Below are 17,002 nucleotides of genomic sequence, written 5' to 3' on the forward strand. Positions count from 1 at the left end.
GTGTTTCTATTTTAAAATAACTCAAAAAGGTTACACAGATCTACACATGCTCCCAGGTGGAGCCCAGAGTCTACCAGGACATGACAGAACCCTGCTGGGGCTGCACACACAGCCCAGAGAGGCTGAAGGAAACCTCCTGTGCCAAGAACAGAAAAATCAAAGCCTCTGCCTCCAAACCAGCAGCTCACCTCGGATGTTTCAAAACCATCAGTCACATCTTTTTCCCAAACTTACAGAATTTCAAGTGCTCACCACCCCACTGAGACCACAATCACAAAAAGATGTGATTTCATCATCCAGAAAAGCTCAGGTAATCTTACAACAGGACAAAAAGTCACTAAAATTGTGTTTGAAGCTGAAAATTACTTACACAGGGACTGACAGTCTGAATCTCAGTTAATACCCAAAGTTATGAGGAGAAGAAAAATCCCTCCCTACCTTCGCACTGGTTCCTTGGAAGAATCTTCCATCTTGTTTTTATCACATTTTCCAAGATTTGCAGCCCATAATACTGAAATTGGAGAAGAACAAAATGTGAGTACATTACTGTAGGACTAACCAGCTTTCAGGACTCTCATTCAATCAGACATTCACACTTAACATCTAAGGCTTCAAGATTATTAAGCTAACGATTTTATTAAAAATATATGTCTAGTCACCCATTTACTGAGGTTTCATGCATTGTATTTTCTTGGTTTATTCTTGGCTATACTATGTCCTGCTGTTTGATCATGCTCACACCAGGAGGGGGGAAAACCAATAAGGACAAGCCCTCTGGCAGACAATTTTGGATATCTGGAGAAGCAGCAGCCAGATATGAATTTGCATCATAAATGACTGCTCCTATGTCTGAGTATTAACACAACCAGGCTCCTAAAATATTTAGCAGCTTGGATGGTGTCTCAAGCTTCCTATTGTTCCTCTAAGAGCTGGAAAAAAAGAAATCTTGTCTTAGCATCACATGTCCTGACACTGGCACTTCCTAAAGAAAAGTATTTCCCAAACTTCACTGGTGTGTTACTTTAGGAACAGCAAGACAACCCACAGGTTTATTTTATTTCAATACCCACCCCAATATGGCAGCTATTTTCTACTATTTAAAGATGAACTTTTGTGCTCAGTCAAAGAACAATTTAAAAAAAATGTGAATAAGCTCTTGGAAATCATTTTACCTTTCAGGAATTCCTTCCTATGGAACCCGTTATGTTTGCCCAGAAATCAGTAAAAAGGCCATTTCCCTCTGCCCATTTGTCCCTACTGCCAACTCACAGTAACAGGGAGTTTGTGATGATATCAAAGAACTTTAATTAGTAAAACCCCATTAGCATGAATGGACAGGAGAGAAAAGGGGACGAGGAGTTTCCCCTTCACTTTATCTGCAGTGGATTAGGAAGAAAAAAAAACAAACTAAACAAAAAAAACCAAAAAAACACATCACATCAAATGCCTGAAAGGTAAACTCGAGTTTTCACAGTTCAAAGTTTGGCTGAGAATAAGAGTTCCTCTTTAAAATGGTTAGTTGTTACACAAAGTAGGATCAGTAGCATTTCCACCAAAGGGATCATGGAAACTTGGGTTTCATTACAAAAAACACAATGTAGACTGTCCCAACCTACATTGCATTAAAATGGCATTTTTGCTGTTCTCATCTTGACATAACCTACAGCCCTTTGCTTCTCTACCTGACCCCACTGCCCAGGAGATTCCACGTGCACATCCTGCATCTGTAAAATATTCTGTCACCTTCCAAAATCTTGGGCACCAAGAAAAAAAAACCACAAAAAAACAAAACATGGATTACAGAAAGTTGGCAGGGTAATTTTTTTCCCCTCCATGGCCAGCAGCAAAAGTTTATCAGCTAGATTTTTAACCTGTAAATTGACTTATCTGACAGAAAAGCTAAATGAAATCACGGGAATTTTCATGAAAAAAGCATTGTTAAGCTAAATGCTTCCCAGGAAGTGATTTCAGCCCCTGCTGTAAATTTTTAGACACATCTGCAACTGATCCTGGCTCACAATACAAAATATACTTACAAAAGCCCCTAACAGTGCTGACAGGATGAATATTTACATCAGACAGTGCTAACTTTCCTGAGGCAGATCTGAACCCTAGTTAAATGTCTATAGTCTATAGGAACACATTCATATTTCTTTCAGGTGACAGCTACCCAAAAACGTTAATTTTGCTTTCAAACTTCTTTCCATAAATGAACTTATTTAGCTTAATAACCAGCTTATTATTAGCTTAATATCCATTAACCAGAATGGCAAGTCTAGTTTAACACCACAAAAGCACCAGATGACCAAAGTTAAATGAAAAGCCTGAGGACAAACTAAGGACAGACCTCACCTTTAAGTCTTTTTTTTTTTTCCCCTAGTTGGTATTTCCTCGAGTCAAGAAAAGGACAGACACCTCCAGCAATTTGCCACACCTATCCCTCATTATCTGCTCAAATATCTCATTTGGATTCATGGACCTTAAACTCTGAACCAGGTTCATGCTGTCGAGGTTTCTACTCCTTTTCTACACGTGTGACTTCAGCTCTGCCCTCTGCAGTGTCCTGTTCACCTCTTCCTCACTCCTAAAAACACTCATTTTTCCTTGTACTCACAAATAAAACTGAACAGGAGCAGGAATAAATAAAATCTTTGCATGCAACCTTCACCTGCACATCCTTCTTGCCATACCATGTTGGAAGGTTCTGCCTGAACATCCTGAAAGGTTTCTTTACTTTGTTTTTAAACTTCATTTGACTTGGTGGTTCTAATTTTTTTCTATTTCCCTGACAATTAAGATACACCAAGCCCAAAAAAGTCACTGACACCAATTCCAAAACTTCATCAGCCTGCCTGAACATCCTGCAAGGGGCCTTTGGGGTTGTTTACTTGGTTTTTAAGCTACATTTGACTGGATGGTTTTAATTTTTTTATACTTCCCTGATAATTAGAGACACTAAACCCCCCAAAAATCACTGACACCAATTCCACAGTGCTGCCATTTGAACTATCAGATTTTTAATCAACTACTCCAACAGTACAACCTTCACCTGCACATCCTTCTTCCCATACTGTTGGAAGGGCTTCTTCGTTCTGCCTAAGAATCCTGCAAAGGGCCTTCTGGGGCTTTTTTACTTTGTTTTTAAGCTTCATTTGACTAAATTTTTCTATTTCCCTGATAATCAGCCCCCCAGAAGTCACTGACACCAATTCCACAGTTCTGCCATTTGACCTATCAGGTTTTTCATCCAGTGCTGCAACAGCACAACTTTCACCTGGACACCCTTCTTCCCATACCCCTGGAAGGGTTTCAGCAATCTGCCTCAACAATCTGCAAGGTTTTTTTAGTTTGTTTTTAAGCTTCATTTGATTTGATGGGTCTAATTATTTCTGTTCCCCTGACAGTGAAGACACACAAGCCCCTCCAAAAAGTCGCTGACACCTATTTTACAAAGTTCTGCCACTTGAGCTATGGGATTTTTAATCAACTGATTAAAAACCAGGTTAAAACAATTTTATCAACAACACTTTGCTCTTGCTTTGCTTATTCCTAACTCTCTAATTCACTGCCCAGTTATGAAGATGAGGGACAGGCAACAGCAAAAACTCCAAAAAAAAAAAAAACAAAACCAAAAAGGCACGAAAAAAGCGATCCCTATGGTAGAAATTTCTATGGCACCCTTATTACTTATTTTTATGCACCGAATCCCTTTCCCTCCCACCTCCCAAGAACCAAAAAAAAAAAACAAACAAAAAAAATAAACCAAAAAAAAACAATTGATGAACAGAATTCAGTTAAAGGGAATCAAAAGGGTAGACCTTGTGGAGGCCTGCCGTCAAAGCCTAGCTGTGTCAAGTTGCACAGGAAGACACCCCTTTTCTTCCTATTACAAGCAATCAACATAATGGAACATTATGATTAATATCAGGTAGTGTTAACAGCTTTAATTAAAGAAAAAAATTATGATTGCATAAAAGCCAAATGTCAGAGTGCATAAATTTAGGCACCAAATCATTTGCAATTTTAGGTAAATGGAAGAATTCTTTACCTGTTGCTTTTCTTTCTGTTCCTCTAATCATCTCATTTTTCACAAGACAAATTTTGAGTTTTTAAAAATACTGTCGATAAATCAACTTAAACATTAGTAATGTCTGTCAGTATAAAAAGCAAAGTTTACCAGGCAAGCAAACAGGCAAACACTGTTACTTAAAGGTGCTTAAAGGTGTTACTTTGAGGAAGTTCTTTAAACTGTTTTCCCTTCAACTTCAGAGAGCAAGGAAAAAAAAAAATAATGGAACTGCTTCATGAATATCACAGGACTTCAGAAAGCATCCAAACACCACTTTTTTCTGTTTGAACACAGTGTGTGTCCAGCAGAAAAACATGCATGTCAGTTATCTGAGATAATAATCATCCAACTTAAGACAGTGAAAACACATTTTGATTGACTTTTCGGTTCAAGCTTAAGAAGTCTTAAGGCAAAGCACTTAAAATTGTAGGAAAAGCCCTGACTGGTGCCCCTTTTAGTCTCTACCACAATGGCTGAGTTTCACACAGCAGCACAAAGCACATGTGTTCTGCACAGCAGCAAAGACTGATCTCATACTACAGAGTTTGGGGTGCTTAACTTTCACTCACTGCTCAAAATCTTAAAAGTTTCTATATTTTAACACTCCCAGGGACAAATTTTCTCCTCAGTTACGTGCACGTGGCTTTTAATTGTGATCACAAACAGCCAAGCACTTCCCCAAGGACAAAATGTGGCTCCAGGAGAATTATGACTCAGATGTCCACAGGCACACACCAATCTTTGGAACTGGCATAATGCTCTTATGTGCCTTGAGAAAAAGCTTGGGATTCCAATTTAGCTCATCCTCAAGAAAAAAAAAAAAGGGGGGGGGGAAGGGGAAACCCTTGTCAATGTAAAAGGAGGGCTAAATATTTTTGTCCATTTACAATTCTTGTTTAAAGCCAACTTTGAGAACAAGGCAATTAAAAAAAATGTGGTTCGAATCAAGAAAGCCTATGGCTAGGAATGAGATACCTTCCTCAAAGTTCATGAATGGAAGAAAGAGGAAAACTGAATAAATAAAAGTTGATTTGCTTACTTTGGTGTTCATGTTCTGAGAGAACTCCAAAATTGTATCAACTCTTGTCCACGCATCGGGATGTTCTTTTAAGTGAGTCAACACTTCCTGTGCCATTCTTTGCTAAAAGCAAATTTGATTTAAAAAAAAAAAAGTGTTAGCATGAGATTATTTAAGAAATTACATACTCTCAGTGAAGACATTAACATGGAACACTTCTTTAAATCCTTTATCCAAGAGTCAGGCAGAGCTCAACCAGCAGCAACAAGTCCCTTAAGCCTCCTTGTGTGCCAGTTAAAGTTTATAACCAACCAAACTCCAAAAGCCACTGATGCAAGACAGGAATTACTTTCACTCTTCCATGCTCAATGAATCCAGACCAGCAGTGAGAACATCACACTTTACACAGAAAATACACTAGGGACTGAAGTTTTCTCCCCTCCCACAAAGTCCTCTTGATAAAACTTCATTCAAGGGCACCCAAACTTTCTAGTTCCAGTGGAAACAGCCCTATAAAGTGCCAGCTTTAAGGAGTGCTGCATCATGCTGCAAAGCTGTTGATGTAGGAATTAAGAGGTTTTATTTTGAAGAATGCAGGAGCAGAGCATTAGAGGTCTCCAGTCCCTGCTTCTGAGGAATCCTTGGTGCATCTGACAGCTCACAAAACAGGAATAACACTGACTGGGGGGGAGGAGGGGAGTTGGTCATGCTAATGGTTTGCTCTTCCTTGGGACTCACATTATCAATTATTGTACAGGGTGCTGTGGTTTCAGGAACCTGCAAAACCTCATCTGAAGCAATTACACATTGGAATAGCTGGATTCATTTCAGCCACACTTTGCTAAAGCCTGGATGTCCATAAGCATTTTTTAGGGAGCCAAAATGCTGTTTGCTATTTCCAGAAGTGCAGTGTACTGACAAATCTCACTGTAAATCAGAGCCCCTGCAAGCATCAGACACTGCCGTACCAACAAAATGAACATTTTACATCACAACTAACAGAAATCAGTTCATCCTTTCACTGCACTGTAGAGCCAATTCAACAGAATTACAAAGCAGTTACAGCTTTGCTTTAGGATTAACTTCAGCTGCTAGAACTTACTACAGCCATGCAGGTTTCTAGTCTGCTCCAAGAAGACACCTGAGCTAATCATCAACTGGTATAAGAAAACAGTATTTTCAGTAAGACAGAAACCCAATCAAGACCCAAAATCTATATACATATAATGCAAGAAACAGACAAACTGGGTATGGGATTTACAAATTAAAATTGGAAGCGACGACAGCAAAGAGCAAAAATATCTAAAATATCTGTACAATCCTGGCATTCCTACGTGGTATAAATGAGCCCAGTGGTGCAATTCCCAGTCTGACACTGACTTTGACAAGCAGGGAAGTCCCTGCAGATTTGACATGGACAAGCACCATACACACATTCTGTTTGAGACCACAAGCAGAGGAGCCATGTTGTTACAGTATGGCATCAGAGTAAAAAAAAATAATAAATCAGCACTTTTGATACAGTTTAAAGAGGGAAGGAATAGCTGCATTACTTCCAGGTTCAACCTGAAAGTGTGTTTTCATATTGGCTTCCTTTCTGCTTCTAATACCGGTGACATGTTGCAGGATCATATTTCAACACCAACAAACTGCAGACACTCCATGTCCCTCTCCCAAACACTGGAAAGTTCACTCTCATACCCACTAACCCCTCCCTTTTCTGGACACCAACTCCTGCAGTTTCTGAGCAGTATAAATTTAACAGTCATGCTCAATCAAGAACAAAGCCTCAGTGGTGTTGTCAATACCAGAAAGAAATCAGCCAATAACCCTTCTGGCCACGTGAAGATCTAACAGCTCACTGGAATTAAAGAGTCTGGGATGAGAGCAGGTAACCACCCATGAGTTGTTTGAAATCTCCTTAGTCATGTGTTGCACTAGGCTGGGGACACATTCATTCTTTTCAGGAAGTATACCCAGAAAAGCTAAGAAGAGAAAAATATTTCAAGGTTTAGGAGAGAAAATAGCTTCTTTCTTGCCTAATACAGATGAGCAGATAACAGTTTTGCAAGCAGAGATAAGATTTAAGCAGGAGGAGGAGACAGGTGAATCTGAAAGCAAGTTCAGCACAGGCCATCCAGGTTGCATTTTAAACCTGTTTTACCCCAACATTACCCTAATCTAGCCCAGGCAAACCATTGCTAATGTCCCAATTTTAATATTTAGTTTCCTCAACTTCTATTTTTCCCTGTCACCCTTTATGATTTGAGCTCTCAGACTGCACAGAGAATCATCTTTTCCTGCAGGAACCTTTGAACTCCCTGGAAGAGGTAAAAGCTCAGACTGACTGGAATGTCTCCACCTTTGGAAACGTACTAAAATAGCTAAACAAGTTTTCACTGAGGTGACACATGCTAGTACATGCATTTAAAATAAGTTTACATCATAACTCACTTTTGCCAGTCAGACACCACCTCTTGAATTTTTGCTTCTCATAGCAGTAATTTTCTAAACACTGGAGACTATATCCAGCTTTTTAAAGTGAAGCAACTTCTCACAATGCCAGAACAATGGCAATTTGATCATTGTCTTCAGTGTTAATCCTTTATTTTCCTTATAAACCTTCCCAACTTTTTAAACTCCGTTCAAACCAAGCAATGCTATAAACATCACTTGTTTTGTAAGGCAGTAAACAAGTACATCACAAAACAAGTGCTCAGAAGTCCATATTTTTAAAGCAAAGAATACAAGCTCAGAAAAATACAGTTTTCTACCATTTGAGCATTAAAAAAAACTACAGCAAGTGCCTATTTGAATTTAGGACACTCAAAATGCAAATATTTCAAATCACAGTGAGGTATTTCAAAACCTGTAGGAATTCACAATAATAAGCCTTAGAAAAGCTTTTTTTTTTTCCCTAAACAGATACACAAAGCAAGTATATTGCTGTTTATTCTAACAGCTGGGAGGAATAGAAAAGCATCAGCTACTTTGTCTCATTTAATTCACTTCTTATTGTTGTGCAAGACTATCTTAGTAAGAGATGCCTGACACTGAAACTCCTGATTTGTTGAGCATGAACAATTAAAATCTGCCAGAGGAGGAACTGTGCCAACAACCTTGTAGCAATACTTGCTTTCAACATTTAAGTCTCACTTCCAAAACAGTTCAAGAAACAGATAAAAGCAATACAAGATTCACTTTCAAGGCAGTATGTGCAAAGACACAAATGCACACAGTCCCTAAATTTCAACTTAATAATTCATAATTTGCACTAAGTCCAAATAGTGCAAGAACTACCTGTGCAAACAGCAATGGGCAAAAAAAAGACCAGACACAAGAGAGGAACAAACTCTTCTCTTAAATATGTGTGACAGGCTTCTCTGTAAACACAGAGTAATAACATCACTAAGATTTTTCTGTTAAATACAATTTTTGAGCGAAGCCATCGTTGGAATTTATGGCTCCAGGATCCTGTCCATGATAACAAGTCACAGGTAATTCAGATCTTCCTGAAGAACTCAGTCAGAAAAGGTGAGCTGCAAGCAGAAGTGAACTTGCCACCACCTCTCAACAGCAGAAGGCAAGCTAGAAATGAGCACACACCAAACATTTCTCTAAATGTCCTTTCACAACAGGAATTCAGTGACGTGCCAGTCATCAGCACAGTAAATTCACTGATATGACTGATTTTTATCTGATTAATTTTTTTAACTGATTTGTTATAAGATTAGACATGGTCAATAAGAGCAGGTTCCAAGCCCACCTTACCTGTGCACCTTCTCCATGGTACAAGCAGTTCACCACATTGTCCAAGAGATTGATATCCAGTTTCTGGTTAAAATCCAGCAGCTGACGAGCTGCATGGTCTGCTAACATTGTCATAATTGCTGGCATAGATTACTGCAAAATAAATTTGGAAAAAAAAAATAAGGATCAATTAGTAAGAAATTATTCTCAGGTGCAGCTGCAAAGCAAGTGCTTCAACTCAGCTCATCTCACTGAAATGAGATGCTGATGTTTGCAGTAGCAGGTAGCACTGAATCCAACCCTGCTTTGATTGGGGGAATACACCAGGACAAACTGCCTTTTTTTTCCCCAAAAAATTCATACATTACTGCCCCAACTCATCTCTCAGGGCTTTCAACAGGTAAAACACTTAATAAGAGCCTGACTGGTCAATAGGCTGCATTATCAGCACCCTAGAAGTTATTTCAAAGCAGGTATCAAGCCCTACCAGTCCCCAAATACGTGCCAACCAGTAAGTTTGCTGGTAGGAACCCCCTGGATCATTACAACCAAACCCCACACTGGCCATCTCTGCCCAATATCGAGTTCCCAAGGCCAACAGGCACATTCAGAGGAGGTCTAAAAGCTTTTAAACACTTGGGGCTGGAGCTGAAACGTGATCTACGCACGCAGCAAGAAATGAGCCAGAGGGCATTTTTCAAATACTTGAGGGGGAGGGAAAAAAACCCACCTTGTAAGTTAACTACATACAAGTAAAAAATGACCACTGAAACCAAGTAAGTTGACTGAAGACACTTTAGGAACACGAAGCAAAGGGAGTGTTAAATCAGCAGGTTACTCTTTACCACACAAGAGCACTTCCAACCCAAATGGAATTCTACTGGAGGCTTCAGGTCCCCTCAAACCAGGGACACACTCATTAACTCTTTGTCCTAGATACAGCAGCCTCAATATTATGCAAAAGGGAGTCAGGTGGGGTGTGCATGTAAGATGCTTTATCAGCCAGAGACTGGTACGAGATAATCGTGAAAAGCAGAAAAATTAGCCAGAAGCCATAAAATTTTGTATGGTAAATTATACTCTACCCTTTTCACGCTCACACATCCCATGTTGGAGACACCTAATCAAGTTTATTGCCCTTTTCTCGCAGTGACTGTTAAGACATAATCCCACCCTCCACCTCTACAGCAGCTCTGTGCCACTCACCCCCTTTTTCAGAGCTCTGTAAAGGTACAAATTCCACATAAAACTGCTCTTTCAAACAGCCACAAGTCTGGACAACTGCAGGATCAATGAAGAAGTTTCACTAGAGCCACGTGCATACTCAGAGAGATACAACCTGAAACTCTTCCAGAAACACACCCCACACACCCAGCCAACCCCTTCTTCAGGGTAACCCAAAGTCAGATTTGCTCTCACTAAATAACTCCATATGTAAGTAAGAATTTGGTTTATGCTTTATGTATTTAAGCCATGCTCAAAAGTAAGGAGAGCAAGACAAACCTGTGCCTCAACCCCTGTAATTACTAATTAATTAAGTGAAAGTCCTACAGTATCATTCAGACAAGGAAAATCTTTTGTTTAGAAATGCATTTCTTGCAAGTAGTCTCAAGCAATTTCTTTTACTTCTATATATAAAAATAGCTTCAAACCCAAATATTTTAATTGGACTTTCAAGTTAAAAAGTCAGTATTACTACATTAATTTTGAGGGCTCCATTTCAACATCAGCCAGTCTTTTTACATCTCCCTGGAAAACCAGAAGGAAACGAACATCAAGTAGAAACCAAAATAAATTAAAATTAATTATCACGCCCTCCCCCAACTCCTGTAAGTTTTCAAAATCGCAACGTTTAAGTTTGGAAACAAGAAACAGAACGGCAGGGAAGGCCGAGCTCATTGTTGATGTCATTCCTTCGAGTCAGGAGGACACTCGGAAATGTCACCTGGCAGAGGAGGGCACTGAGCGGCAGCACGGGCAGGAAAGCGCCCCGGTGGATGGGATCCGAGCAGTTAATGCTCCCTGAGCCACGCGGCTCCAGGCACGCCCCTTTTTGTCCACATCTGGCCTCCAGGGCTCCAGCGGGAGCCGGGAAAGCGCTTTTCCAAACTACGCTAAATGTCCTCAGGTAGGAACCATTCATTCCAGTCTGAGCCTCTCCCGGTGGTTTTCACGCGGCCCCGAGAGGGCAAAGGAGGAGCCGCGTGACCAGGAGAAGTCATTTCACCACATGGGAGCAGAAAGGAAATGTTTTGAATAGGGGCCCTTCGCCACTCCCAGCATTATCTTCGAAATGACCTACACCTCCCCGGGAGCTGGAGCACAGAAATGGCGGCTTTGTGGGCAACACCGACGGCACCCAACTCCTGACACTGTACCCACATGGAGCTCATGATCTCTGATTTACTCTGCTCCTACACTTCTCCCTCCCCCATCACGCCCGAACTCCGGAACGGGTTTAAACCTTAGCTCCAAGACCCACCACTGATCAATTCTTAATTGCCAATAAAGGGGGAAACAGAAACAAAACAGGAAAAAAGAAGGAAAAAAAAAAAAGAAAAAAATCTGAACTACAACCTACAACATGGCAAGAATGTGACATCTACCGAAGGTCAAAAGAACTGCATTTACAGCACTGTTTACACAGTTATCCCAACTCTCGATGACCCTGGACCTTTAACACAACAGTTTGCTTGTTGTGCTAGACCCGATTCATTTCGGCAGCACAGCAATAAGAGCAGGCATTTAATAGGAAGAAATGCTGAGTATTCACCACGAATCCTAGAGCACCCTCAACCCAGCTATTTAAAGCTCACTGGGGGCAGCGATTAAAAAAAAAAACCACGCCGTGAGAGTCGCTGTGCCCCGTTCCCAAGCACGCCATGCAAGCGAACTGCCCTCCTCTTCCAAGGAATCAGCCGCATCACTCGCAAATCCCACCCAGGAGGGGTGAGCGGCTCCCGAACGCATCACACTTCACACGCCAGCGACGGCAGCGAAAGCTCCTCTCCCCCTCTCGCCGCTTCGCACGTGAAGCGGGAGGACGAGCCGGATTAAATCACATCTGCCCCACACCTCGGAGCGCTCCTTTCGGGCTGGAAATAACTCCCACCCACCCAGCGCGGCGGCCCTTCCCCGGCTGCCGCCGCAGCGCCGCGGAGGGCGGGCAGGGCTGCGGCTCCCGGGAAGCGGCTCCCGGGAAGCCCCTCCCGGCTCCCGGGAAAGGGCGGCGGGCCCCGGCTGGCGGCGGGGAACGAGCCCGGGCGGTGGGTCGGGCGGGCCGGGGCCCTGCGGAGCGCGGCGGCCCCGCAGCCCCTCCCTCCTCCTCCTCCCCTGGGCTCCAGCCCTGCGCTCTATACAGGGCTCCCCACGTGATCCAGGCGGACGTTTCAATACTGCTGCACAGACACACACACACACACACAAAAAAAATATTTCTGGAAACTTCCACTCCTAATAATTTACAGATTATGCCGCGCGGGTTTCGCCCGTGCCCGGCCCCGGCCCGCCCGGTCCCCTCCCCACGAGGAGCATCCCCCGCTGCACCCGCGGCCGCGCTCGGCCGGGCCGGGGATGCTCGTACCCCGAACCCCATCGCGGCGCACCCCCGCCCCTCAGGGCTTCTCCACGGGGTCCATCACAGCTCCGCCGGCACACACCACGCTCTGTGCACCTCGCACGGGCGCACACACGGCTGAGCCCCCCCAAAATCCCCCCCTCTGCCCCCTCCGCCTTCCCCACCGCGACCCACCCCCCCCAACCCCAGCCAGCCCTCGCTTACCTAAGGGTTTCTCACAGCCTCTTCCTTCAGAAAAGTAGGGGCGGGCGAGCCAAGTTTCTAACCACCACCGCACGCCACCAAAAAAAAAAAATTTTTGAAAAAAAAAAAAAAAGACCACCAAAAATAACCCCCTCCCAATTTAAAAAAAAAAAAAAAAAAAAAAAAAACACGGAAGGAGGGAAAAAAACCACCACGGAAGAAGGGAAAAAAAAGAAACCACACCACGGAAGGAGGGAAAAAAACCACCACTGAAAGAGGAGGAGGAGGGGGGGAGGAAAACGAGCGCTCGCTGCTCGGCGGTGGGTCGGGGTTAGTGGCGCCACTCCTCCTGCCCTCGCAGCGTGCCCGGCCTGGCTGCACCAGGCGCCCGCCGCGGGCCCCGGGGCTCCGCGCCCGGCTCCGCTCCGCGCCTTCCCCTCAGCCCCGCCGAAGGGGCCGGCGCGGCGCTGCGGCCTCGCTGCTGCGGGGGGAATCGTCCCCGGCTGCGCCTCCCGCGCCGCCCAGGCCCGGCTCTCGCTGCCCCTGCGGCTGCCGCCCTCCCCGCCCGGCGCTCAGTTCGCCCCCATCCCCGCCGCCCCCCCGCCTTGAGCGGCTCGCACTAAACTTGGCCCCCCCCTCAGCTGCGGGTCCCCTACGAGCAGGTCACACACGCGGCGGCGGCGGCGGGGACTGAGCGCGGCGCGTCTCCCCCTCCTAATGCCACAGGCTCGGAACCGGCTCAAACCGGTTCAGACTGGGAGATTCCATCTCGGTTTAGTTTTCAGCCCATGGCGCCGCGGAGCGTTTGGAAACCTCGGGGGCCCCGCCCAGCGCCCGCTCCCATTGGCCCCGGGACGTGCCGCCGCGCAGGCGGCCGCCGCGCCCATTGGGCGGCGCGGCTGTCAATCCGCTGCGCGCCACGGAGGGGCGGGGGGGCGAGCGGAGGGGACCCGCCCCCTCCCCAGCAGCGCTGAGGCGGGGGGGGCGCTGCTCTCTGATTGGCCGAGCCCAGCTGTCACTCAAAGGCGGCGGGGCCCCGCCTCCGAGTTCGCAAAGCGCGGGCGCAGGCGGCGCCGCGCTGCCATTGGCCCGCGGCGGCGGCGGCGTGACGCGCGCGCCGGAGCGCGGCTTTCGGGGCCGCGGCGGGAGGGGGCGGGGCGGCCGCGGCGGGAAAGGCGGCGGCCGTTGGGCGGCCCCGGGCGCGCGCCTCAGGGGCGAGGGCGGGAAGGGGGACGTGAGGGGAAGGGGTTCGGGGAGGGTGGTCACTGAGGGGAAGGGGTTCGGGCCACTGGTCACTGAGGGGAAGGGGCTCGTCTGTGAGCGGAGAAAAAGAGTTTGGGGGCGCCGCTCTGTGAGGGGAAGGAGTTTGGGGGTCTGGATCATGATGGGAAGGGGTTTGGGTCTCTCGTCGCTGAGGGGAAGGGGTTTGAGGGGTTCTGGTTCCTGTGAGAAAGAGGTTCGTGGGAGCCGCTCCATGAGGGAAAGGGATTTGGGGCAGTTGGTCATTGAAGGGAAGGAGCTCGGCCGGGGAAAAAGGGTTTGAGGGTGCTGCTCTGTAAAGGGTAGGAGTTGGGAGGGACTGGTCCCTGAGGGGAAGGGGTTTGGGGCTCTGGCCCTCTGTTTTGAGGGGCGCTGGTTCCTGAGAAAAAGAGGTTTGTGGGAGCTGCTCCTAAATGAATGGGATTTGGGGGGTCGGGTCCGTGAGGGGAAGGGGGTTGAGGGGCTGGTCGGTGAGGGGAAGGGTTTTAGGGGAAAAGGTTTAGGGCAGGTTGGTCCCTGAGGGGAAGGGGTTCGGGGCGCTGGTTACTGAGGGGAAGGGGTTTGGGGGCTCTGGTCCGGGAGGGGAAGGGGCTCGAGCACCATCCCGTTAGTACTGAGGCGCAGTTCCCGCGGGAGTGCAGCGAGGAGATGGGGGGATGCTGTGTGGCAATGGCAGACATTACTCACCGGTGTCCCTCTCTGGAGGGGGTAGAGCAGAGTGTGGTATCTCACTGCCCTGTGAGCAGCAGGGACACCACCCAGGGCTGGGTGCCGGCTACCGCTTCCCCAGGCGGTCCTGTGCCCTCCACCAAGGCCTGTGCACATCGCAGTGTCCCGTGTCCCCCTCCGGCACCTCTATCCATGGGGGATCCAGCTTGCTTGTGTCCCTCAGCCTCTCACGGCTGCTTTCCAAGGGCTGGTTCAGGCAAGGCTGGTTACCCCATGCATAAATGTGGAAAAGCTCTTATCAGTACCTACTTATGCATTTCTTCAAAACCTTATCTCCTCTTTTGAAAAAACAATAGCTATAGAAACTTATGATTCACTTCTACGAGGCGGGTACTGTTATGAAGTCTCTAAATGCCCTTCTAGGAACGAGCCCTATAGTTTCCATCACCCAGTCTGAAGCAAAACTTCCCCTTTTATTATGTTCTTGGGGTGGCATTGCACTGTCAGTGAAACGTGTTATAGAAGTGATACTTCTGTGGAGTGCCCTGTCCTCTTGGTGGTCTGCAAAGAAAACTAGAGCTTTGTGAGGTGGTGCTCACCTGTGCTATGGCTGAGGGTATGGGAGGGAAGCTTGTGCTTAAGCACTTTTGCACAGTTTAAAAGAGGGGGAAAAAAGTGGTGTGTGTTCAGCTTGAGACTACAAAGAAGTCTGTCCTCTCAGACACACTGACTTCTGTTCACAAAATCATTTTACTTTGCCCTAATCTCTTTTCTGAACTCAAAAAACCTAAGCAAACTAGACAAAACTTTGGGTTTGCTCTGGTGGTTTTTTTTTGGGGGGGGGGGTGACTTATTTGGCGAGTTTTTTTGGTTTGGTGGGGTTTTGGTTGGGTTTTTTGTTTTGGCTGGGTTTTTCCCAAATGGAAGAAAAGATCTGGGAGTACAAGTACTGACCTTTAGGAAAGGTTTAAATTGTCCTCAGCAGTCCTGTAGACTATTCAGAGAGATTAATTTTTTGATACTTGTATTGTTTGCCAAACTACGTTCTTACACTGTGGAAAAGAGATCTGTGCTCCTATGTATATATATCTATATACATATATAATCTTTATATGTGATTTCTTTATCAGTTTTGATTTTAAGGGGTCTGCCCTGATACTTGTCTGGTGAAAGAGAAGCCTCTCAATTACTTTTTACTTTTCACCTGGAGGCTCTGAGAAGCTTTTGGTTGAACCTGCTGGGGAAAGGTCTCCATGGTTTTGCTAAAAATTTGTGGCAGAACTAAATGGAGTAAGTATAAGAAGAAATACTGTGCCATAGCATGCTTGGGACCATTTGGAAGCCAGAATTTTGGAAAGGAGAAAAAAAATCATCTGAAAATGGGCTTTGGGATCAATTTGTAAGCTATGAATGCCAACATAAAGTGTTCAGTAACATCAGGATTGCTAATGGTTCAAGCTGCCTATGTCTTTCTCATTTTTCTACTTTTATTATCCTATAGCTCTACTTTTTTTTAGTTGGTAAAAGCATTTCAGTATTTGTTTTCTAAGAGCAAGTCCAGCCCTGGCTTAATAAAGCTTATCTTCAAGTTTTTCTGTATGAATGTTGAAGTTTTATCAGAGCATTTTGTAACCTCATCAGATCAAACTTCTCTGCAGCTTCTATAATTTTCATTACATTCCAGATGTATATAATGTTTGGAGGATTGCTGGCAATAGCCTAAAGTTTACCTTTAAATAAAGCTTCATGCTTCTTTAAAAATTAATTAGCTTCTCCAGAAGAGTTTCAGGTGTTGGTGGGTTTAAGTGGGAGTTAACTCATTCAACCAAGAGTATATATTTATATATATATATATAAATATATATATATATTAATGCTGGGAGCTTAATGTGAAATTATGACATTGCAAAGTATGTGCAACATTCAGAATTGAACTGAAGAGTGATGTCCTCTCAGAAGGTTATTTTTCTTATTTGTTTCTTTGGATAAGGCTGCTTGGGAGCTCACAGCCCAAAAAAAGGAGGATATTTAACATCCTTGCAACACTGGGCTCTTTTTAGATAGGAAATTAGCCTCAGGATAGTTGCCTTCCCTAATTATAAGAACTATAGGACAGTCCTTATTGATGGAAATAATAATAAACTGATAAAATAATGTTTTGTGTAGAAGCTGAGAGGGTGCAAGACCACGTGAAGCCAAAGTAGGTCCTGTGTGATGTAATACTGGCTCAAGGTATTACTGTACTTAATTCCTCAGTTAAATTTCTTGGAAAAAAAATATAAATAAGGCCCTTGAAGAGCTGGACTGTGAATGCTCTCTATTTTTTTCATCATACATAAAAGTAACTGCACCCTGTAACATCTGTGTCGGGGTGCTATGTTTAATTCACCTTGTTTATCTTGCTCTGCTGACTTGGCTTGTCTAAGAATTTACAGATCTGTGGGTTTTGCAGGGTAACTGTAATTGAAGGCAGCAC

General features: G+C 44.8%; 1 protein-coding gene across 4 annotated transcripts in view; it reads right to left on the bottom strand.

Moving 5' to 3' along the window:
* The window catches only part of XPO1 (exportin 1), a 33,702-nt gene extending 20,609 nt beyond the window's left edge, over positions 1–13,093 (bottom strand). The window contains exons 1-4 of one of the 4 annotated variants that reach the window (XM_064647481.1): positions 12,619–13,093; positions 8,859–8,990; positions 5,109–5,210; positions 439–511 (exon numbers count right to left, since the gene is read on the bottom strand). In XM_064647481.1, the coding sequence (XP_064503551.1) occupies positions 439–511; positions 5,109–5,210; positions 8,859–8,984 (301 nt within the window). In that variant the 5' untranslated portion in view covers positions 8,985–8,990; positions 12,619–13,093. The other 3 variants (XM_064647484.1, XM_064647483.1, XM_064647482.1) reach the window with 3 other exon arrangements.
* Between the last annotated feature and the right edge of the window lie 3,909 nt (positions 13,094–17,002).

The sequence above is a fragment of the Pseudopipra pipra genome, chromosome 3 (assembly GCF_036250125.1).
Source record: "Pseudopipra pipra isolate bDixPip1 chromosome 3, bDixPip1.hap1, whole genome shotgun sequence".
Classification (NCBI taxonomy): Eukaryota; Metazoa; Chordata; class Aves; order Passeriformes; family Pipridae; genus Pseudopipra; species Pseudopipra pipra.